The 23,353-nt window shown below is 39.0% G+C and overlaps 3 protein-coding genes across 3 annotated transcripts; 1 reads left to right on the top strand and 2 right to left on the bottom strand.

Annotated features, from left to right (window-relative positions):
- Positions 1 to 452: 452 nt before the first annotated feature.
- mpeg1.1 (macrophage expressed 1, tandem duplicate 1) lies at positions 453 to 3,837 on the bottom strand. Its single transcript, XM_074637720.1, has 2 exons — positions 3,321 to 3,837; positions 453 to 2,937 (listed from the first exon to the last, which is right to left on the bottom strand). The coding sequence occupies exons 1-2, from the start codon at positions 3,771 to 3,773 to the stop codon at positions 1,258 to 1,260; spliced, it is 2,133 nt and encodes a 710-aa protein (XP_074493821.1). The 5' UTR covers positions 3,774 to 3,837; the 3' UTR covers positions 453 to 1,257.
- A 4,563-nt stretch (positions 3,838 to 8,400) lies between these two features.
- Positions 8,401 to 9,420, bottom strand: LOC141769052 (protamine-like protein). The gene has a single exon (XM_074637694.1). It carries the CDS (start codon positions 9,369 to 9,371, stop codon positions 8,811 to 8,813), a length of 561 nt encoding a protein of 186 aa, XP_074493795.1. The 5' UTR covers positions 9,372 to 9,420; the 3' UTR covers positions 8,401 to 8,810.
- A 4,160-nt stretch (positions 9,421 to 13,580) lies between these two features.
- tspan36 (tetraspanin 36) lies at positions 13,581 to 21,497 on the top strand. Its single transcript, XM_074637724.1, has 7 exons — positions 13,581 to 13,781; positions 17,651 to 17,842; positions 18,048 to 18,122; positions 18,257 to 18,352; positions 19,377 to 19,523; positions 19,863 to 19,946; positions 20,634 to 21,497. The coding sequence occupies exons 1-7, from the start codon at positions 13,722 to 13,724 to the stop codon at positions 20,712 to 20,714; spliced, it is 735 nt and encodes a 244-aa protein (XP_074493825.1). The 5' UTR covers positions 13,581 to 13,721; the 3' UTR covers positions 20,715 to 21,497.
- The last annotated feature ends 1,856 nt before the right edge of the window (positions 21,498 to 23,353 follow it).

Here is a 23,353-nt window from a genome sequence, read left to right as displayed (position 1 = left end):
CACCAACACCATGATGTCAGCTTGCCATTGTCTATTTATGGATGTGGGTGGAAGGTTGGTGGTTTCTCAGTAAGGTTAGGGAAGATAAACGTTCCTCTCTGTGCAGAGAGAGAGAGAGTTCAACGTTGTTTTATTTAGACAACCAGTATGTGCTTCGGTGCCACGTTTACAGACTTATGCATGCGTACAGTGTACTTTTGCATTTTGTACTAACCTCAACACTATGCGGTGTAAATATGTGTTTGGATTTAGCTCAAAGATATAACGCCATTTCGTGAACTTGCAAGATTACAAAAGATACATACTCATAACTCCGATCTGTTTCAAGAGCAATTACTTTGTTTAAATGACTGCTGACGAGGTATTTGTTGAGAATTTAGGGCATTTCTTAAATTTTTTATGAACAGAACAGAGGCATACCGAGCATAAATACAATATAAACATGAAGACATAGATCCATTAAATTGTTTAATGCCACTTTTATTAGTAGTTAAGTGCAGTGCAGAAGAGTTTCATTTACATACATCTATAAATCTTGACAATTTATTAGCCTGAGACAAAAAGTTACATACAAAACATAGTAGATTCTTAATCTAACGCTTCTTATATTAGAAAAAAACATTTCACAAAATTTTAATCAGATATATGTAAAAAAAAAAAAAATGTTTTAAAAATTTCAAACAACCTGTTTTGTGAATGGTACAATGTAAAGACATACGAGGTATACAGGTTCTTAAATGGGGTATAAAAATATATTATGTACTACCTGACATTATGCATTTTGGCCACATGAGGACAGTATTGATTCAATGTGGCCTTTGGAAAGCGCTTCTGCTTTGTGCTATTTGGGGATTTCAAAGGCCGGTTGCTCTGGAGTCACGTTTCTTAGATCAAACATAATATGATCAAGTTTTTAATGTGCAAAATACAAAATATACTTATTCTAAGCAACGGCTTAAAGTACACATCATGTTATCAGGAAAAAAATGTCTACCAATAAATGTATTGTTAAAACGTACAGTTATTATCTATAGTAGTTGTTGAAATGTGCATTTCTGATTGGTTTCATAGACATTTCAAAGGAACAATAATTAATGCAAAGTATAACTGATTCAAACTAGGAGCCCTTAAACATGTGAAACATTTCCGCTTAAGTAAGCATCACAGTGATTTCTGAGGTGAGAATTAAAAAGGAAGTTAAAAACAAAAATCTGTCTGCCAGATTAACTTCTCTGTTCTCTAAACTATTTGATTTTCTCAAGCCTCATCTTGCTGTGTCTCTCTCTCTCCTTCGTCACGGTCAACCTCACTACGTATTTCCTCATAGCCTCTAGCTGTCCTAAACCCAGACAGCCTCTTCCTTTTCTTCAACAGGACTACTGCCACTATGATCAGCACCATCAAACCCATCACCCCGAAGGCGACCCCTGCCTTTTCACCACTAGACATCTGACCTAATTCTGGGTTAAGCTGCCGTACAATTGCCTTGATTTCCTCTGGATTTGCCAGTTTCCACGCCTTGGTGTGCCCCACTCTGACCCAGCTCTTCTCTCCTTCAGTCATGACCATCACTGTATTTGTGGCTTGCATGCTGACAAGTGGAGGTTTAGTGAAAGGTGGCAGATGGACCGGAAGCAGATCCCCACCTGTGAACAGACCTGATTGGACACAGTAAAGAATTTCACAGCCGTCGCTCACTGTGGCGAGGTGCTGGCTGAATTTAGGAGGGCAGCGACGTTGATCCTTTGCCAAGGGGTTGTTTGACTGACAACTGAAGAGGCCACCGAATGGTACTGAGAACCTGCTGCCAGCTTCATAGTCTCTACTCACACAGATCACTTGGCCATCCGAGAGAAACTTTACTGGAATGAAGTTTGGAGGGCAGCTTTTGGCGTTGGTGAGGGGGTTCAGGAGAGAGGGGCTATATAAGCCTCCAAACAGATACCCTGAGTTGTCTGGGGCCTGTCCTCTTACAGAGCACCAGTAGGTGTCGATGCGAGCAGAGCGAACGTGGTAGTTGTCCTGACATATTTGACGATGGCAATGTGAAAGGCCAAAAATCCCACACCGATAGCGTTGGTCGTGACAATCGTAGGACGTGTAACCCTGCTGTCTCACTTCTGATCTCAGTAAAGTAGCAAAGTAAGGCGAACGACAGGAGAAGTCCCCTGTTTCAGGGTTTTTCTGTGCCAGGGCATCACATAGTGGACCTGCATCTGAGCTAAGATGAGTACACTGTTGGTAGACGCCACCAAAACTTAGGTTTGTTGCAGCGCCCTCGCAGGATGAGTCATCAACGTTGGCTTGGAAGTTAAAGTTCGGGGAGTTGACGTTGACGCATCCGGGCCGCGTGTTGACCATGTAGTATCGCTCTATGGCCTGACTCACTGCAACAGCCACTTTGCCAACTGTAGGATGTGGCAGGTCAGGGATGGTGTTGATGTTTATAAAGTAGTGTAGGGGAAACCCAGACCGATCGATAGCAACCAGGTTGTTTCTGGTACTTTCCTGCCACTTCTGCAGAGTGATGCCAGGATAGAAAGGTATGCCGCCGCCATGGCTTTGGATAAGAGAGTACTGAATATTGGACTGGTAAGTTTGAAGTGATGAGCTCTGTTGTGTACTTTGACTGCTTATGTCAAACTTGAGTTTATCAAAAAAGTTAAAGCCTGCCTGCGCTTTGACAGAGGAACTTTCTGACACACTGTCCGACACATATGAAGAACGGAGATAGTCTTCCTGCACCAAAGTGGCACCAGCATCGACGCTAGTGATAACATGGGTTCCATAGTCCAGCACCATCCTCTCTGAGAGATACTCCGCATTCCTTGTTTGGTTGTTTTCAATTGCATCGGCTATCTCTTTGGCTTGTTGAGCAAAGCGTGTGTCCAGAGTGAAGTCTGGAAACGCCTTAACTGTGTAGATGAAGTTACGAACCTTTGAAGTAAAAGATTAAATATCATTAGGTTATAGTTTATTTTTATTTCAGCTTTTTAAGTTTGTATTTCTTTTCTTTATTTTCTTTTTAAGGTGACATCTGTAACATCTGTCCAGGAACTACAGATGAAAAAATAGCCTTCTGGCTCACACCGCCACATTTACAGCAATGTTGTTTAATGCTGGCTCTGTTAAATAGTCCTATAAACATAAAATATTAAGAGCACTCAACATTTTTTTTCATCCAAATCTATAAGTAATCCATGGTAGAGTAGTACTTTTTTTTATATAATAACAAAATATTTGTGAGATTATTTTAGCTCATGATCCCCAATTGCTGCCACAACTATATTTGCTTTTTACTAGGAAAAATAGAAACTTACTTGGACTCTGGCCGTAGTTGAAGAGTCTTTGACCTGGTGAGTTTTCATCCTCTGGTTCTCTGTAGAAAATTTACCGTTCAGCATCGAGAAGAAGGATACATCTGCATTTATGGAGTGCGATGTTGAGCTTTTCTGCTCCAGCCAGGAGCTGATTATCTCTGAGTTGGTCTCCACACCTGTCTCCTTGTGGGGGATGACAAACACGTCATCTGGGATGAGGTAGAGCCCGTCCTCGGTGGTCTGGCACTGGAAGTAGCTGAGGTTCATGACTCGACCTGTATCTATGTTTCGGAGGTTGTCCCAGCCTCCGCCCGGCAGCACCTCCAGTGCTGTGATGGAGAGGTTGGTGGAGGCGCGACATTGTCGGAGCCAGTTGGTGGGGCGGCTGATAGGGACTGAGGAGCAGACATGGAGGAGAGAGAGAGCCAGGAGGGTCACCACTGCTGCCTTCATGATGACTGTGTCAAGAAGGGCTAAGACGACTGACTATAAAGTTGAAGTTCCTCCTCCTATTATGCAGTTTATCATATGACAAAACAGGAACATCCAGTTTAAGGGTGGGGGAGGATGAGGTTTCACTTTCATCTGAAAGTCTGCATTTTTTTTTACTCCAAACTATACTTCAGGCTACTTTTTAACAGAATAAAAGAACTCAACTGGCCAAAATGGGATTTAACATGAATATTCTTCCTAAATTATGACTAAACTCATTTTCTATCACATAAAATAACTTCACAGTATAATAAAAACATATTTAAAGGCAATATCATAAAACCTACAATAAGAGCCATTAACCTGTGTTTTATATACTGCAACTACTGTAATTTAAGTTAATCATTCAAGTGATTTAAAGATGTGACTTCTCAGTCAGTGCATTATTGGTTTGATAAAAGCACAGTGTAATGAAATTAACTGTAACTTGATGTTAATTTGCGGAAGTCATGAAAACCTGGCTAATCATCTACAGTTAACCAACAAGAGACAGCCGAGGACAAACACCTTAGCCATTATTTGTCAGAAAAAAACACATTCGACAAGAGTTATTCCACGTACAATAGAGCAGTGCACACACCGGAAGAGTTTGAATACACTTGCCTGTCATCTACAGTATGTATTGGTTCAGTTTTAAACTTTCTCTCTCATTATTCCCCCAACCAACACGCAAACTGCTACCTTTGAAAGCAAGTGAGTGAGTGAGTAAGTGAGTGAAAGAGAGCTGACGTGCACACGAAAGGATGGTTGAGAAAAAGGAGGAAACAAAACTTAAGCTTTAACGGAGCAGACACTGCTTTGGTTGATAAATGCTCTGTTTCACATTGTTTTTTATTTCCACTTTGAAGGTAAAATTATTCACAGACTTCCTCTTATTATAGGGAACAGGAAGCAGTTAAGAAAACAAGATATACGTAAAGGGAAATGGTGGTGTTTGAACAGTCACATGAGTGTATGTCACTGGGAATGTCCTCAGAATTTCTTCCTCTGAGTCATCTCCCAACATCTACACCCAGCAGTCAAGCCTAGACTTGAATGTTGCCAAACCAAAACAAATACAAAAGTAAAAACAATACATGTAGGGACGAACGTAGAATCAGAATTGCAATAAATGCAGTATAAATTTAGAGCAATATGAGAAACAACATAAAATTATTTGTTCCATGTCACCTATGGTGAACTTCCCCTTTTTTTCTCATTGTTTATTTTTGGGTTAATACGTGACTTATCTGACTGCACCATCCTACACCTCACCTCTGAAAAACATGTAAGACTGATAGGATCACAGGACTCAAAACTACTCTCTATAAAGTAACAAGTGCACCTTCATTGAAAAGCTGATTCTTGACTATTTTTCTATCTTTCAAGCGACGGAGTTACTGATCTAAAAATGCATAAATACCAATAAACAATACCAGTGCAACTCAAATGTAAGAAATCCTGTTTTTAAAAACAGAAAAATTAATTTAAATGCACTACTTATTTACATGTTTTATTAGTTAGTTCATTTTCTTTAGTTAGTTAGTTTTTTTAAAACTACATACTCATTTATTATGTTTCTGCTTTGTTTATTACAGCTGCAGTGGGTAGAAATGGAGCAAATATGATTTAAAAAAAGTCACCATATCCTGACAGTAGTGCATGAGACTAGTAATCTGATCCGATCAAACGGTCAAACTAGGCAGCGCTGATCAAATATGAATCAATATTCTGTTACTGTAATGCCTATTTCCCACCTCAAATGTTTTCAGAAATATCTTGTTGTGTATTGTTTAGCTGTAAAATGAGAAAGTTTGTGGCCCGGCAGCCATGTTGAGAGCTGTTGAGGAAATACCAAGCACCGCCCACCGGAGCAAACTTTCTCATTTTACAGCTAAACAGTACACTACAAGATGATTCTGAAAACATTTGAGGGGAGAAATAGGCATTACAGTAACAGAATATTGATTCATATTTGATCAGTGCTCCCTAGTTTGACCTTTTGATCGGAGTTCACAAGTGATTGACAGCTGCCTGTGATTGGCCAAATTCTCCCGACACGGTCTAGATATTCTAAAAACCTGAAAACAGAGCCACGAGAAGTTTAGTTTTCTCTCAGAACACTTGAATTACAATATGCTGAAAGGTTGTTATGGAATTTTTGCCCAATGATGCCAAAAATATTCTATCTACTGCAGGTTTAACTTTGTTAGTGCTACATTTTTCCAATTGATTGCATATTTATACGTTTGTGTAATTAATAGGCAAACTAAATATTAGCTAGTTTATATGAATATTTGTCATTTTCTATTAACTATCTTGAAAACATATATATGACCTGAGGTGAAACTTTGCTGTTCGGCCAACAGTTTCTTTCCTCTCCAGCTAAATAATCATTACTGGATCTGGCCAGTAGGTGGCAGCAAGTAACCATGATGAGCTCTACAGCTGTGTGAGTCACCACATAGGCTACTGTATATAATACCTTCACTTTACAGGTTCAAGACCTCAGTACTTCAACATATCCATGATGAGCTAGTCAAGATGAGGAGCACCTTCAGCCACAGACTCATCCCCCCTCGGCACAACACAAAGCACCTGGGTCAGTCCTTCATGCTGGTAGCCATCAGGCTCCACAACCAAGACTGACCCCCATATGAGAACTATGAGGACTTTAACAACTTTAAACACGCACTATCTGAAACCCTCTTGGACTTTTACAACTGGCTTTACACTTACTTTACACTATACATCTTATATACCACTTTATAGACTGCACATATGTACATATTACATTTATGTATTGTACATACTACATTTATTTATTGACGAACTGTACACATTATGTTCACCCATTCACTCTGGATCTTTTATATTTCTATTATTGTTTTTATAATTTTTGTATACCTTTACCTCTCCTGTGTTTCACTCTGTTTGCTGATGTTTGCTGGTGTTGCTGTTTTGACACCTGCATTTCCCTCCAGGGATTAATAAAGGTTAATTTTATCTCATCTTATCTTATATAGTATCAAAAATGCCTTTAGTTGTGTATGAATATAGATCACAGCTTTTGTCATGCTTTTTATGACTTTTTATATATTTGACTCATTACTAGTTGACATCCCACCTCTCTGTTCACCTGCAGCCTACTTATTCTCATCCAAACTCCCTAGAAGTATCCTAATCACTATTTAATCTGCGGCATAGGCCCCTGCCCTCTGGAACTCTTTCTCTCCTGAAATAAGAAAAGCTTCAACCCTGGACACTTTCAAAAAACACCTCAAACCCCACCTGTTCATCAAGGCCTATGATCTCACCTGACTCTTCCAACACATCACTCTTTCAATTACTTAGCTATAGTTTCTCCTCTATGTTATTTATTAGTATGATTTTGTGTGTATCCTTGGGTTTCTGAAAGGCGCTATATAAATCCATTTTTTTGTTATTATTATTATTATTATTAATTCCATCATAATCTTGGATGAGGATGGTGTGCCTTTATTCATCTGCCAGTCAGAATTATCGCCCTGGAATGTGTGTTTTAGTGCTGGAGATAAGACGAACCGACTCGTCACGCCCATCAAGTCCCAATGTTGTCAGTGGCGATGTTTGGCAAGAAGCTGGGTGAGTGTCGCCAGCTGCTGTGTTATTATGACCAGCCTGGTTTCACCCACAGGATTCTGCTGATATCAATGTGTCATTCAAATTGGCGCAAATTGGCTTTCATATAAGATGCAGACGCATAAACACGTTTTGTTCAAGATAACTTGTGACCACAATAGCTGTTTGTGTCCGCCACACAATAAACACTTGAAATGTGTGTGAATACCAGTGAATAAACAGGGCTGGACGCATTGGTCCCCGTGCGTAACGGTGCGTAAAGGTGCGTAAAAGCGCCACTTCAAAACGTTGCGCGCGTTCTGCTGCGTCACTGTGAATCCAATAAATCAAGCACGTGTCCGAAATCAGCCCTCATGTTCACTCAGTCACTGCTTCCTATATAATACACTCGCAAAAGATATAAAGATATTTTGTAATTTTTTTTTTTTTCACTAATATGTTTATTGGGTTTTCTTATTTTCACAAACACAATAAAAAAACAAAAAAACAACAAACACTGGTACAACTCAGATAAAAAAATTTATATAGGAGGTCATAGGAAATAGTCCATAGTGCAGGGAAGTCCAGGATATATGAGTTCATGTTCAGGAGACTCCTTGTGAGATAATGGAGGAGAGATCAGGTCCAATATAATTCAGATAGGGCTGCCAGATATTGTGGAACTGATCTACTTTGGCATTTAGAATATTTGTAAGATATTCCAAAGGGACCATCTCAAATATCACTTTTCGCCAGCCTTGAACAGAGGGTTTCTTATCACTATCTACTGTAGTAATATATTTTTTCTAGCAGGAAATGTAAAAATGTTATATAACCTTTTATTGGCTGCAGTAATTATATTTGTACTTTGGATTCCTAAAATCAAAGACATTGGATTCATTTCTAAATCCGTATCAAATATCTTATCTTATTTTATAACTTAACAACGCACTAGGTCATAAATGTAAAAATGAACTGAAACGTTATTAACACATGACAACAGTTGACCTAAAGGCTCAATGAAATTTGATTTTTTCTCAGTTTCATATTGTCAACAACAGATTGTGTTTTTTACCCAGAGAGTTCTTGCATGAAGTGAGAATATTTCAAATGTTACAGGCTTTAGGCTATACAGTTTGTGAACGTTATTTTTGTTCAAACTGAGATAAAAAAAAAAAACACAGGACACACTGTAAATAAATTAAAATATGTTTATTATTTTCTACAATTGCTATTCAAATCTTTACAAACCACGGCAGAAAGGGGCGTCAAAACAGCAGGTTCAGTGTTTTTATTATAGAAAAAACTATAAAGCAAGCTCAAGTTCTTGGATGAATGCTGAATTTTGGTCCACACACACACGAGTTAAACGCCTCCAGAAAGGCGTTTGGTCGCATTCAGTGTTCATTTAGTGAGTTTTCACTTCTTGGCAGCAGCCCTGGTCCTGGTAGACTTGGCGACACTACGTCTCACCTTCTTAGGACTCTTTGCCTTCTTGGGCTTCTTGGCTGCAGCGGGCCTCTTGGCTTTCTTCGGACTCTTTGCCTTGCTCTTTTTCTTAGGTGACTTCTTGGCTGCTGGAGTGGCACCTCCGGCGGCTTTCTTGGGGCTGGCCTTCTTTGCCCTTTTTGCCTTCTTCTTCACCACCTTCTTCTTCTTTGGTGTGGGGGGCTTCTTGTTCAGCTTGAAGGAGCCCGACGCACCGGTGCCCTTGGTTTGGACCAGGGATTTGCTTGCCACCAAGCGTCTGATGGCGATGAGGATTCTGGCTTTGTTCTTCACCACGTCGTATCCTCCGGCCTTCAGAGCCTTCTTCAGGGCTGCCAGAGACACGCCACCGCGCTCTGTGGATGCGGACGCGGCCTTCAGGATCAGGTCTGACACTGTGGGACCAGTCTTCTTCTTTACTTGAGACTTGGCTCTCTTCTTGGGAGATTTGGCCGGAGTCGCCAGGGGCAAAGCAGCCACAGCAGAAGACATTGTAATAGTGATTGAGAGTCACAGAGAGGGAGAAGGACAGAGTGATATCTCTGCTCACCCTCTGGACATGGTTCACCCTTTATCACCCCGATGAGAACCGTGGAGAGTCAGCCTCTCCCCCACAGCGCGCCTCTTCTCTCCATCTCAAACCTGATCAAGTTTGTGTTTTCTCCAGCTGGATTATTCAGCAAAATTCCTGCGTAAAATGTTGGTTATCCACATGAAAAGCACATCATAAGAATCAGCGTAATCTTAACTGTCTATGTGTATATTTTTATTTAGGGATTTAATAAAATATATTAATGTAATTACAGGCTGGAAGTTGTAAAGTGTAATTTCATGCGTGTATTTTGAACACTTTAACAAGGTTACACCCTCTAAACAGTCAAGTACAGACTTGTATAGTTGAATAAGCTTCAATAGTAATGTGCCTGATATACTGGCTTCAAAAGTTGGTTTTATTTCAGCCGTTATTTGCTGATTAAATCAATTTAAAGATGACCAAAGAAACACAGTTGCCTTGTAGACCAGCCATTGTGAATTCAGCATAGATATAACATCCTGAAACACAGAGGCAGGACAGTTGTGATGAAAATGTGAGGTGAAAAAAAACATTAAATAACAGAAAATTAAGTTTTATGTCATATGTTGTATAGGGGAAATATTATATTGGCTCTACTGTGTGTCTCCTCTGTGTGGAGGCAGATGGACCTCAGCCAGAATAAGAGTTATCAGTCTGTGAGGAGGAGCGGCAGAGAAACGAATTATAGATTAATTTCCCGGTTCTTTTTAACTTGTTCACTCTTTATGAAAGGGATGCATTCACATTAGCATGCATGTATATTTAAAACCAGTTTCTTTCATATTAAAGTGCCAGTCTGTGGTTTGACAACCACTTTAAACATTTTATTAGGACATGATGCCAGGAAGAAAAAAATATAATAATTCCAGTATGAGCTTTTAACAGCAATATCATCTGTATATTAAATATATTAATTAAATCAAGTGCAAAGGAATCAATGAATCAAATGTAACATACTGTATATTATATTCATCTGACTGCCTTTCTTCAGTCTGTAGTGCTATTGTTAGATGAACAGCACAAACTACTCTACAGTATAGTGGGTTATTATAGCCTTGAGGACTATTTGAAATGTGAAGTTCAGCCAGATTTCAAACATAAAATAGTATTTACTTTATATTATTTGAAACCATTTTGTATTGTTGTTTTTTTTTGTGCACAATCAGTAATTTCACTTTGACCAAATTGTAGGTATATTCACATAAATTATATATTCAATAGTTTGACTTATTGATGAAAATTCTGTATTTTTGTGTGATTTATCCATTATTATTATTGTTATTATTATTATCATTATTGTTATCAATATTATAAGTGCAGGTTTGTTTTCTGATGTTTTAACAACAGTAGAAAACATTAATAACTCAAATTAAAATGTTGCATTAGTCCTTAAAGTTCAGGCAGATTATTGTGCATTTGAAGTACTTCCATTTGCATGGCATTGAGCTGGAAAAAGAAACTTTGACAACATTAAAATGTGACCAAACATGTGGGTCACCCTTTGATATCATTTGTTTTAAACTTTTCTATTCAAACCATATCAAATTTATGTCTGTCTCTCTTTTGCGCTTTCTCACTTTGAGATAATGTGTGTTTGTGTGCGTGTGGGAGGAGATTAGTTAATGCAGTACTGCCTTCTGTCGTGCACTGATAGCGCCTCCTCCTGTTACACAAACACACACAGAACATATTACAACAGTGGATAAAATTAGCTTCAATAAAAAATGCAGTAGTGCTTTTAGATGGCTTGTCAATGGTAAGTCAGTTATCTACATTTTAAAATGCCCACTGTAGGGTATAGATGTTTTCTGTGTAGATGAGGAGTGTGGAAACCTTTAAATCCACTCTAATGAAGCAAACATATCAGATCACATAAAGTAGTTATAATCTCAACAGGGTACTTGGACAGAGAGTGGGAGAAAGTCCCTCACAAATGACTTTCTTTATCACTATGATAAAGAATCAGATTTTTTTGTAACTGACATGTTGTCCATGTGATTAAAACCAAAACTTTTACTTCCTTGAGCAAAGGGTTACTGAAACTGTTATCAGGTCCTGTTTGTTTGTTTTTTTGTTTTTCTCCTCTACGTCTACCGGGACTTTTAATGACCAAATAAGGAATGTAGTACTTACAAGAGACTCCTTTTAGATTATGCGCTGTTGTGTTTTGAAAAGTATAATGTGCCTTTATCTGTGCCATGATCAGAAGAGCAGCTGTTACCTTATATTGTGCTTCCTCATTAAATGCGTCAGTGGATTAAATGAAGTATCTACCAGTGCCACTGTGGTGATACAACTGAAACATTCACTTCAGCAGATAAAAGGCCTCCAACTCCCCTTATAGAAGTAGTGTTAATAAAACCATTGTTTAGTAGCAGTAAATGTCCACTGTGATTGATTCCCACAGTCCTCTCTTTTTTTGTGTCAAGGGAGATCTTTGCTATTAACTGGCGAGGAGCAGAAGAGGGAACTATTTTATCCAGTGACCCTTTTAAAGTAATCCACAGATTGATGACAGCCTCACAATTCCTGGGAAATGCAGTCATTACTCAATCTCGATAAAATACAGTAAAATTGTGGTACGATTGTTGGGTCATAAGTTTAGAAAAAACTGTAAAATAGAAAGAGAGAAAAAAAGAGGGGGGTTCACTTTTGAAAAACTAAAGTTATATTTTCAAATCAAAGTGGATGCTAAAGTATATTAAATCAAGATAAAAGTGTGTTCATACATAGCTCAGTATTAAAGGAACAGTCTGTAACATTTTTGGGGATCTATTAGCAGAAATGGAATATAATATTACTAAGTATGTTTTCATTAGTAATCACCTGAAACTAAGAATTGTTGTGTTTTTTGTTAGCTTATGAGCCCTTCATATCTACATAGGGAGCAGATCTTCTTCACGGAGTCTGCCATGTTGCTCCGCCATGTTTCTACAGTAGCCCAAAAGGGACAAACCAAACACTGGCTCTCGTGAGAGTCTTTTACGTTTTTGCGTTACCTGGCCACCGTAGTTCTCTGACACGCTTGAGAAACTGCGGTAACGTGAGCTGCAGAGCACAAACCCGTGGTACCGCCAGCCGCCGTCTGACTTACGTTGCTCCTAAAGCATAGACTGTATATAAGAAGTGGACGTAGTCACCGTGACGTCACCCATTGGTTTGTGGACTGCCCTTTTGAAGCCTCCTGTTTGACATTTTGGCCGTTGCCATCTTGGTTTTTGGCTGTCGCCATCTTGGTTATTTGAAACCAGAAGTGACACGAGAAGGTGGAGCTAAGTACAACCGAATGCTGAATAAGACATTTTCAGGTGACCGAAAAGGTTTTGATTAACTTTCAAGAACTGAAAACACACGGTGAAATGATTAAAGTTGTAAGACAAAAACACAGACAACACCCGGACCGGACACTGGCGTGGTAGCGACCTGTCAATCACAAGGTAGCCACGCCCTAAAGCATCCCCTGCTTTATGGTCTATTTGACTCTAAATGGGACCATCATCTACTAAATGAACATCGTGCTGTATTGAAGAAGACCTGAAACTAGCGATTGAGACCATAAACTCATGTTTACAATGTTTACTGAGGTAATAAATCAAGTGAGAAGTAGGCTCATTTTCTCATAGACTTCTATACAATCCGACTTCTTTTTGTAACCAGAGGAGTCGCCCCCTGCTGGCTATTTGAAAGAATGCAAGTTTAAGACCCTTCTGCATTGGCTTCAACTTTTCAGACCCTGGATTTGGTGAACAACGTTACCACAGTTTTGCACTCAGCTGATCACGTTACTGAGGTCTACAAAAGGGAGGACAGCTGAGCGGACGGGTACGCAGTTGGTTGCAATCTGCAGCCACACCACTAGATGCTGCCAAATCCTACACACCGTACCTTTAAAATGTTTACCTAAAATGTTGTCAGTGTTCAAACCACAAGAAAACATCTGCGGTATTGAACAACAGTTACTTTTTCTCATGAAAGTATTATTTGTTATGTCTATAGTGTGTGATTGTTTCCACTCTCTTTTTAGGAAGTGGTGTGTGTGATGTGATGTGATGCCTCCCAGCAGTGGGTGGTGGTGGTGGTGGGAGGAGCTGAAGGGCTGTAGGACCTGCTGTGTTACAACCTCAAAGCATGTGACCATGTGATCACACTCACTGATGCCAGACAGACTGAGAAAACTTGTGACCAAAACAGCAGGGGAGAGATAAAACCCTGTACAGCAGCGCAGACAGTCCTCCTTCAATCTCTTCAACTCTTCATCAGACATCATCATGGACTGCGGGATTTTCACATCCAAGACCGTCCTACTCTTCCTCAGCTTGATATTTTGGGTAAATCGCTGTTATTCATCCACCTGTACAGATTTGAATTGATGGCTCTCTAGGAAGGAATGTGTTTTGGTGGCTTTGCAATACAACAGATTTGCCTTTTTCTACCAATCATCGCTATTTGTTATTATTATTATTATTATTCTGTGCGCCCTTTAAGGTTTACATCCTGTTAATCAGGTATTAGTTCTACCTGGTAAACATCCTGGTGACCTGCCCCAGTTTTCTGGTCGCATATCACCACTTCCTCATTTTGACTGTATCCTGATATAGTTCACATCTGCATCATTCTTTGTAAGTCAAGTGATTCCTTAGAGCTATGACTAACTAGTTCCCAATAATGTGAGTTTCAATTCAGCTGATTTTAGGTCAGGGGGGGATCAGTGACTGACTGGATTTAGCTGTAACATTGTCAGACAGTTATCTTGAACTGTGACTCATTAGCAAAGTTTACCAGTGTTCATTATCTGGCTTTGTAATTAATAATAATAATTATTACTAATTCACCATGATTTCTCCAGTTGTCAACTCTCCTCTGCTTCCTTCAGAGGAAATGGGTTTTTGAAGGGAGCCAGTATACTTTGGTGCCCATCTGTGGCTGATATCTGTGTAATTTGATTACTGTGAGAGAGAGAGAGAGAGAGAGAGAGAGAGAGAGAGAGAGAGAGAAGCAGGAAACATAGGCATTGATTCAAGTATCCACCTCCACTTTTTACTTCCTCATTCTCAGTCTTCTCTCCAATCTATAGCTGTTTCTCCCTCTTTGTCTCACACTTTTCTCACCTCTAACAGGTATACATTTGATTGATCAGTCTCTCCTGAATGGTTTTTAATGTGTGAAGGGTCCAACCATCACCACATTCCAAAATCAAAAAGTCTTTTCTTGTTTTTCTCACCAGCTAGGCATTACACACAGCTAGGGCTGCAAGTAACGATGATTAATGTTGATTAATCTGTTGATCATTTTCTTGACAGTTGTTTGGTCTATAAAATGTCAGAAAATGGTGAAAAATGTTGATCAGTGTTTCCCAAAGCCCAAGGTGACGTCCTCAAATGTCTTGTTTTGTCCACAACTCAAAGATATTCAGTTTACTGTCATAGAGGAGTAAAGAAACCAGAAAATATTCACCTTTAAGAAGCTGGAATCAGAGAATTTACTTTTTTTTCTTAAAGATGATTCAAACCGATTAATCGATTATCAAAATAGTTGGCGATTAATTTAATAGTTGGCAAGTAATCGATTCATTGTTGCAGCTCTACACACAGCATATCCCTACCACACAACACATTTCTGTCACACACATTGATTCTTGTTACAAGGCAGTACATATGTAATGAGAGGCCACATCTCATTTATAAAACAAATATCTCAAAGCTTCACACACATCTGGATTTCTCCCAACAGTTATATCTCAATTATGTGGTCTGTCAAGCCGGCTAAACAAGCTAAGTCCGTGTATTAGAATACAATAGTGAGCATTCATCTTTAATTCATCCTCTATCAGTCACGCCAAGAGTCTTGACAGTAGAGTAGTTTTTGTTGGGTTGTTTTTGATGTAAGTTTAACATCATCAGCTTCACCATCAAGGATATCAAGTCACAATGCTGGTTCACGCTGTGAGAAACTGCACATTTTGAACAAGATTAAAGGTATCTTGGACATGGGAGAGACTTCTTTTAAAACAAAATCATAATTCAAACAAAAATATCAAAAGATCCTTTTACTGTAAACTCTTCTGATTGGTCTGTCTTTACAAAATCACAGTATGCAGCTAAACATTGTACAAACCCCAAAAAGTTTATATAAAGTCTTCTGAAGATCCCAAAGTTTCAAAAGATGGCAGATATTGAAAGTGAAAACGTGTTTAAAAGCTTCACTTAACAATTCGAATATTCACATTGGATGCGATAAAATCCAATTGTGTAATAAAAAGGGATTTTTTTCTGGTGATTTAAATGGGAAATCACAAGTTTAAAAGATAAAATGAATGTTTGGAAGCACGTGAGCAGAAATATCGTGACGTTCTTTCCCAGTTTGTAAAACTTACATCATATCTGCCCTCCTGGAATCTGGTCTAAGATATAGAGTACAAGTACATTTACAAGCAGGGTCCAGCTAAAATCATCCCCTCAGATGGAGAGACATCGCCTCAGAGGTTTCTCACATTCCAGAGAGGTGGCACCGAGCGGGGGCACTATACGTTGTATAAGCCTCTTTGTGCTGCTTCTTAGGCACAAGATCAGAATTTCTGGGAAGATTAGGGGTGAGTGGTGGAGGGGGGGTGTAGAGTAACTACCCCACAGGGATCCCGTGACTAAGGAGTGATTAAGAGAAGTGAGTCATGAGGCTGTAGCGGAGGATGAATGATTGTTTGGCTACACAAAACACATAGGAACAAAGACAAGCACACAATGTATAACTCATGCCATCACAGGGGAAGTGATACTGAAAATTACACTAATCTGCACACATGGAGGGGGATTTCTGACTACAGGAGAGTGGCGTCGCGTTTTTGCCGCAAATATTCCATCTACAATGCAAAGGAAAATTTAACTGAAGACATATTCTCATATTCCAGCAGTATATAAAAGCAGGATTTACACACACAGTTATATTTGAGTATAATCTCATTTTCAGTTTAGATTCTGAAGTGTTGTTTATGTAGCGTTCATCACTCAGCAGTTGATTTCGTTTCTTGCTCTGTTTTTCCCAACCTACTGGGCTTCTTTTATCTCAAACTGGAGTTTGAATCAGGTCAATACAGTGAGTTTCAAAGGGCAAAGGGAAGTCAAGATAAGTGCTTTAGAGCCATTGTTTTCTTAACAGTTGTCTCTGTTGTTGACGTGTCTGTCGTTTTGACCGTTTAGACTTTTGTTTTGTTTGTTAGACCAGATAGAGAAAACAGAATTGTGTCATTTTACAGTGACTTTTAAAATGAGCCACAGTGATTCCAGTCTGTATGCACACAATTGGCCCACATACTTGTAGTCTTATGATTGGAGAGCTCACTGCTGATCATGACGATGATGATGATGATGGTGTGACTTAATGCCTTATCCATATCTGAAAGACCATCAGTGACCTTCATAGTCTGAGTTCATCACATGAGATCCCAGCTGATAATAAAGGGAGAACAAATCCCTTTATCTAACAGTGTTTCAGCAAGCAGCTGATCAAGGTCATTTCACTTACTGTTTCTTTAACTATGTCACATCAGCAGAACAAGACCAAACTGACTCAAATCTTATATCAGTATTTTTTAATGGAAGATTAAAAAAACAGCTCTTTCCTCTCGGATTTTGTCTATTTGACATTCAGAATTTGAACGTGACGCTTTCAGCTGCAGCACAGATCATGTGACCTTTCAACTCTATCAATGTGTGTTTGCCTTTAACAAAGCAAGATACTGTGGAAACAAAGTCTAAGTAAGCTGAGGTTTGATTATTCCTAGTATAACATAGTCAAACATAAGGGGAAAACTAATATCTTCTAATGATAATCAAAAAAACAATTACTCTTTTCCCTCAACTCTGAATGACATCCTCAAATGTCTTGTTTTGTCCACAACTCAAAGTTATTCAGTTTACTGTAAAGAAACCAGAAGTTATTCACATATAAGAAGCTGGAGTCAGAGGATTTTTACTTTTTTTTTCCTTAAAAAAAGTACTCAAACCGATAAAACGATAATCAAAATAGCTGGCGTTTACAATTAATCTTTTAATCGTTGCAGCTCTAGATTTGATATGTAATAGTGAAAGCATTCTGATCTGTATATGCAGACATGTTAAATGTTTATTCTCACTATATTGCTAAATTGTCTATTGTGAATGAACACCTTGATGTGTAACATGATGTTTTCTCCTCTCTGCAGGCTGCAGGAGCAGCGTTGGCCTACGTCGGTGCTTACGTGATCAAGAGCTATGACAACTTTAACAGTTTCATTCAGGACAAGTACACGATGGTCCCAGCAGCGATCATCATCTGCGTCAGCGTGGTGATGTTCATTTTTGGTCTGGTGGGATGCTGCGCCACAATCCGGGAGTCCAAAGTCGGCCTCACGTTTGTAAGTGTGTGTGTGGCAGGAGAAAGGAGGCGGAGGCCATGATTTATTTGTGCTCCAGCCGTCCTCTCTAAATATCAGAGCAGCCACTTCAGCATTTATTGTTTCGGTTACAGTGTTAGTTATTGTTGTTGTTTCATTTTTGTTTCCCCTGAGCTTTTGTTTGTCCTTTCACTCAATAAATTGCTCTCATTTTCTTTCCCTCCAGTTCTTTCTGATCATCATGGGGATCTTTGCAGCTGAAGTGGCTGCTCTGGTATTTAGCTTCATCTACCAAGGCAAGGTGAGTCACAGACAAGCATTCTCTGTCACACAATGTTTGCTGCTGACACTAAATCATATTAGGAATTCAATCTCCACCCTTTTAAATCTGGCACATTTGTACATGGCTGCTGCCAACAATGTGTTTCATTCCAGATAAACGCGAACCTGGATCGCTCTATGAATGAAGTCTTCATGAAGTATGGTGGAGAGGGTCCTGAGACCTCAGCTGTGGACCTCCTGCAGAATCAGGTTGGTGTCATATTCTACTATAGCTATAAAAATAGCTTTGTTTTCTCTTCTGCTTTGCTTGCACTCTCTCTCTCTGTCTCGCATGCTTGCTTTCATTTCCTTCTCTTGTGCTTTTAGTTTACTCTTCAGTCTGTCTTTCTCTCTCTTGCCTTTTAAGACACACACACTAAAACACAGTATACTGTATATGTAGCGACTGCTATCAATCAAAAAGCTGCTAAGAGGCTAAGTAGGCTCTTTACTGTGTGACGCATTCAAACAATCCATACCTAGTCTAGATGCGTTTATGCTGTTTAATAAACTTAAAGAATTACAAGCAACAACTGTTATGGAAAAACTGAAGTAGGACCTGACGTGACGGTCAGCAGAAAATGTCCGAGCCTAACTCACTCTCTTTGTCTGAATCCTGTCGTCCAAGTGAACAGGTAAATAAAGTGAAAACCTCACCCATGTGCCAATTACCGGAAACGATAGAAACCAAAAACAATGTGTGCAGCCTAAACAAATAATGATAAACAATACAGGCTAAATACACATTTTGGCTCCTACAGTATATTTTGTTGGCGATGTATTTTTATTTTTCTGAAAAACAATGTCCCGGTATATGGTCAAACATATCATGGTATGTTGCTCATGTTGAGGTATTTGTAGCTCAGCTAAAATGTGAGAGAAAAGTCTTCAACAATACAGACAAATAAAAATAACTTCCATAAACGACTAATGCCATCTCCACCTACTTGCTCTTAATGCACCAAATTCACACCTCTGGGTTCGTCAAAAGTCATTCTGGGAAATGCAGAAGTCGTAGTAGATGAAATAGCAGGTTGATTGAAAGTGGGAAGATAAAAAATATCACGCATCCCCAAATAACTTCTGTACTGTAACTCACTCAACATTCTAGGTTGATGAAACGGTATAAGAGGGTAGACGCCTTCTCATATAGTGTCATTCTTTCCTTTTCGCTGCCATATTGTTTTTTAGTTCTATATTAACACCTGTCTGTTCTCTCTGTGTCTCTGTGCAGTTGCAGTGCTGTGGTGTCATGAATTACACCAGCTGGTCCAACACTTCCTGGTACAAGAGCCACAACGACACCGTGCCTCCGTCCTGCTGCAAAAACAGCACACAGTGCACCGGCAGACCGGACCAACCAAATCTGCTTAACACACAGGTAAGTCATACAGAAGCACATTCTTTTTGGCATAAATACTATGTTGGTGTACATGTGGTTACATTGGGATTGTTAGCTGTTTATTTGGTATTGCTTTATAAATACTTTTAAATACTTCTCCAACTGCGACTTGGAGAGGACTTTGAGGAGGAATTATCGTTTATCGATTTTTAATGCTTTTTTAATGACTCAAAATATAAAGTCTGCAAAATCAAATTATCTCCCACCTCTGAGGCAATAAAGCAAGAGCTACATTTCAGACGGACAGTAGTCAATATTCAATGTATATATGTATGTATGTATGTATGTGCACTCACTGTACTTGTGTCTGTATTTTAGGGCTGTGAGGTGCAGCTGGCTCAGTTCCTACACGATGTGTTGGGTTACGCCATGCTGGTCATTCTGGGCTTTGCCATCGTCAAGGTAAAGACAGTTGCATAGCTGTGAAGGAGTGTTACTGTAAATCCCACTCTCTGTTATCACAATGCAGCAGAGCTGCAATGATTCATCGATTAATCAATTAGTTGTCAACTATTAAATGAATCGGCAACTATTTTGATAATTGATTAATTAGTTTGAGTATCTTTTTAAGAAAAAAAAAGTCCAAATTTTCTGATTCCAGCTTCTTAAATGTGAATATTTTCAGGTTTCTTTACTCTTCTATGACCGTAAACTGAATATTTTTGAGTTGTGGACAAAACAAGACATTTAAGGACGTATTTTTCGGCTTTGGGAAACACTGATCAACATTTTTCACCATTTTCTGACATTTTAGAGATCAAACAACTAATCGATTAATTGAGAAAATAATCAACCATGAAAATAATTGTAAGTTGCAACCCTACAGTGCAGTGAGCGACCCATCAATCGGTGCAGTAGATGGTGTATCTTGTAGGAATAGCAGGCTACATATACTCCTCTCTGTGCCATGTTATACTTCTCAAGTGCATGCATTTCCGTACCTCGCCCTGATCGTGTGATATGTTGAATAATCCATTCAATAGCAATTAAAGTACCTTGTCCCGTGACATAACACGTGAACCTCCAGAAAATAGATTAGAAATAGTTAGAAGAGCTTGAGTCTGATTACCTTTATCTTTCCTGTTGCAGTTCTTTGGGATGCTGAGCGTTTGTGTGATCACCTGTAGAGCTAGCAACCGGAGGAGCGGCTACCAGCCTCTGTATGCCTGAACCACTTCCTGCAACCATCTACCACCTCTTCATGTTGCTGGACTAGGTTTGCTGACCACTCACTCAGCCGTGTACAGACACATCCAGGCCAATCATTGTACAAATATAAAGTTTTATTTAAATAACGGCATATAAAGTATAATTAAGTGGCAGACCTTGTCTCAGTATAAAGGGGATCTTGCCAGAGCATTCCTCCATATATGAAATCAGCGCAAATGTTCCTCTGGCTGCTGAATGTGGCTTTAAATTTTGAGTTACTGTCTAAATTTCCCTGTTGGATAAGGTTTCCGATGGTTGAGCAGCCAAAGGTCCCTGTACTGTCTCAGCCCAACTACTGTGTTATTATTTGGACTAATGATGAAGGACTTCAAACTATATTTTAAGTGTTATGTGATTGTGAACGAAAGGACAGCGGTTTAATGCCTTATTTAGGGTTGCAATATTTATAGCCAACTAAATACAGTATACATATATATACATATATATATATGAAGTTTTATGGTCAGTTAACTGTATTAATTAAGTGACAGTTCTACATCACTAGACTTTGGTTGTTTATTATGTTTCTAAATTAAAAAGGTGAAAATGTCACAATAATTTGGAGTTTGGTGCAGTTATTTTATTTTTTTTTATTCATTTTTATTTGGAGACATGTTTGTAGCATGATGTAATGAGCAGCATGTACTTAAAAGAGTGTTTTCATTTTTTTCTTTTTTTAAGTGTACATATACAATAAACATTGTGCCCGCACACCCACCCAGAATTTGGTGCAGTTATATCACATTATTGTATTGTTGCCTTTTCTTCTGTGTCTTTCTGTGTTTTCAACATATTGTCATTTACAGTATTAAAGGTGCAGTATGTAGGGTCTGGCGGTATCTAGCGGTGAGGTTGCAGATTGCAACCAACTGAAGATTCTACAAGGTGCTAAGCGTGTAGGAGAACTACGGTGGCTGACGCAAAAACGCAAATGATCCTATCAAAGAGCCAGTTTGTGTGTATGTGGGAAGTGAGTGGTGAAGCAAGAGAGAGAGAGAGAGCAGTGGCGAAGGGAGTGAGTAATGTTATCAACTCCAACCCAAAACAGTGTTTGTTTTGTCTGTTCTGCTACTGTAGAAACATGGCAATGCAACATGGCAGACTTCATGGAGAGGATCAGCTCCCTATGTAGATATAGACGGCTCATTCTGAGGTAACGAAAACACAACTCTTATTTTCAAGTGATTATATAATAAAGAAAACATACTTATTAATATTATGTTCCATTTCTGCCAATAGATCCCCCTAAATGTTACACATTGTTCAGTCTTTATAGATGGGACACACACAGTTGCACACATACAGTATAGTGTGTGTAATTATGAAATTAGGGGAAAACAAGTGAGTCTAATCGTGTCTAAACCTTTCTAGCTTCTTTTCAAAAAGTTATTTTCAAGCAGACCAGTGTTGCAGAACGTACATTCAGAGCATCACATATAATCCCGTGGAAATTATCTCTCTTCCCTTACCTCTTGACTCTGCTGATAAAGAGGCCCTTAGTGCCGTACATACGGAAGATAGGAGAGTTCATCTTACAGGAGCCTCGTCAGTGTTCAAAAAGATAAATGAGAATATAAACTCATGTCCGGGTTCATCATAGTCATCAGTCATCACAGAGCACAGATTAAAGGACACCTGTTGATGAGGCTTTCAACCATTAGTTTAATTAAAATCTTAAAGTATCCTTGACATTTTTATATATACATCATTCATAATACATTCAAACCAGCTATTTATCAACCTCATGTTCTCCCCTTTTACCAGTCTCAATCCCCGTCATAAACAAATATCCATTAGCATCAACTGCAACACTTTATCATGCATTATCACATTTGTTGCTGTTGTATTTGTAGTTGCAGTAACAAAGAAAATCCTGCAGGTGGTGCTAAAGAATCTGCTCTGAGTTTAGAGTCTAAACTAGCACTTGTGGTGGCAAAACAAAATAACTAATATGTACTCTCTACAGAGGTAGTAGAAGGTAAATGAGTTATTATACTTGTATATTAAAGGACAAAACACATGAATGCAGGAAGTCTGTGGTGGTTTAAATATGATTTTCAGATGTTTTACAGCTTGAAGAGACACTCAACAATTATTCATCTACTCAACATCGACAAAACTTTCATGACACTTGTTTTGGAGTTTGAATTATTTGCCCTACATGTGATTAACATCTGTGTTAATGACATCCACTGATGTAAATGACCCTGCTGCTCTGTCTCAGTCTGCGTCCCTCTCATATCTCTCGACTGCATATCGTATTCAGTGCATATCCTCACTGCTGCGGGCAGTGTTGACATTTAGACAGGCCGGTCCTTCTCAGAGAGAACTGTTGGCTCACACACGGAGAGATAACCTTGTCAACTCCCTTCTTCCTTTAGCTGTCTGTTTCTCCTGTCTCTCTTTTACTCTTGTGTCTGTTTATCTCTCTGTCTGTTTCTCAGCTCACCTTTTCTCTCTTGTCATGCATCTTTCTCTACCCGTTTCTTTTTTTCATATTTGAGGTGTATTTGCATCTTTATCTCCTACCTAGACCACCCATCTGTTTTCTACTCTGTGCTCTTGTTTTTTTTTTTTAAACTTCCCTCCTCGCTCTGCAG

Source organism: Sebastes fasciatus, chromosome 6 (genome assembly GCF_043250625.1).
Source record: "Sebastes fasciatus isolate fSebFas1 chromosome 6, fSebFas1.pri, whole genome shotgun sequence".
In the NCBI taxonomy this organism is placed as follows: domain Eukaryota; kingdom Metazoa; phylum Chordata; class Actinopteri; order Perciformes; family Sebastidae; genus Sebastes; species Sebastes fasciatus.
Note: the sequence above shows the minus strand (reverse complement) of the source record. Positions and strands in the feature narration are given on the sequence as shown.

What these genes read in the sequence shown, in the direction of transcription:
- mpeg1.1 (XM_074637720.1), bottom strand. Translation starts at nt 3,773, where the DNA reads ATGAAGGCAGCAGTGGTGACCCTCCTGGCTCTCTCTCTCCTCCATGTC. An exon ending in CAACTACGGCCAGAGTCCAA is followed by an intron (nt 2,938 to 3,320) that starts GTAAGTTTCTAT and finishes TTTACTTCAAAG; the next exon opens with GTTCGTAACTTCATCTACAC.
- tspan36 (XM_074637724.1), top strand. Translation starts at nt 13,722, where the DNA reads ATGGACTGCGGGATTTTCACATCCAAGACCGTCCTACTCTTCCTCAGC. An exon ending in GCTTCATCTACCAAGGCAAG is followed by an intron (nt 18,123 to 18,256) that starts GTGAGTCACAGA and finishes GTTTCATTCCAG; the next exon opens with ATAAACGCGAACCTGGATCG. An exon ending in TGGGCTTTGCCATCGTCAAG is followed by an intron (nt 19,947 to 20,633) that starts GTAAAGACAGTT and finishes TTCCTGTTGCAG; the next exon opens with TTCTTTGGGATGCTGAGCGT.
- LOC141769052 (XM_074637694.1), bottom strand. Translation starts at nt 9,371, where the DNA reads ATGTCTTCTGCTGTGGCTGCTTTGCCCCTGGCGACTCCGGCCAAATCT.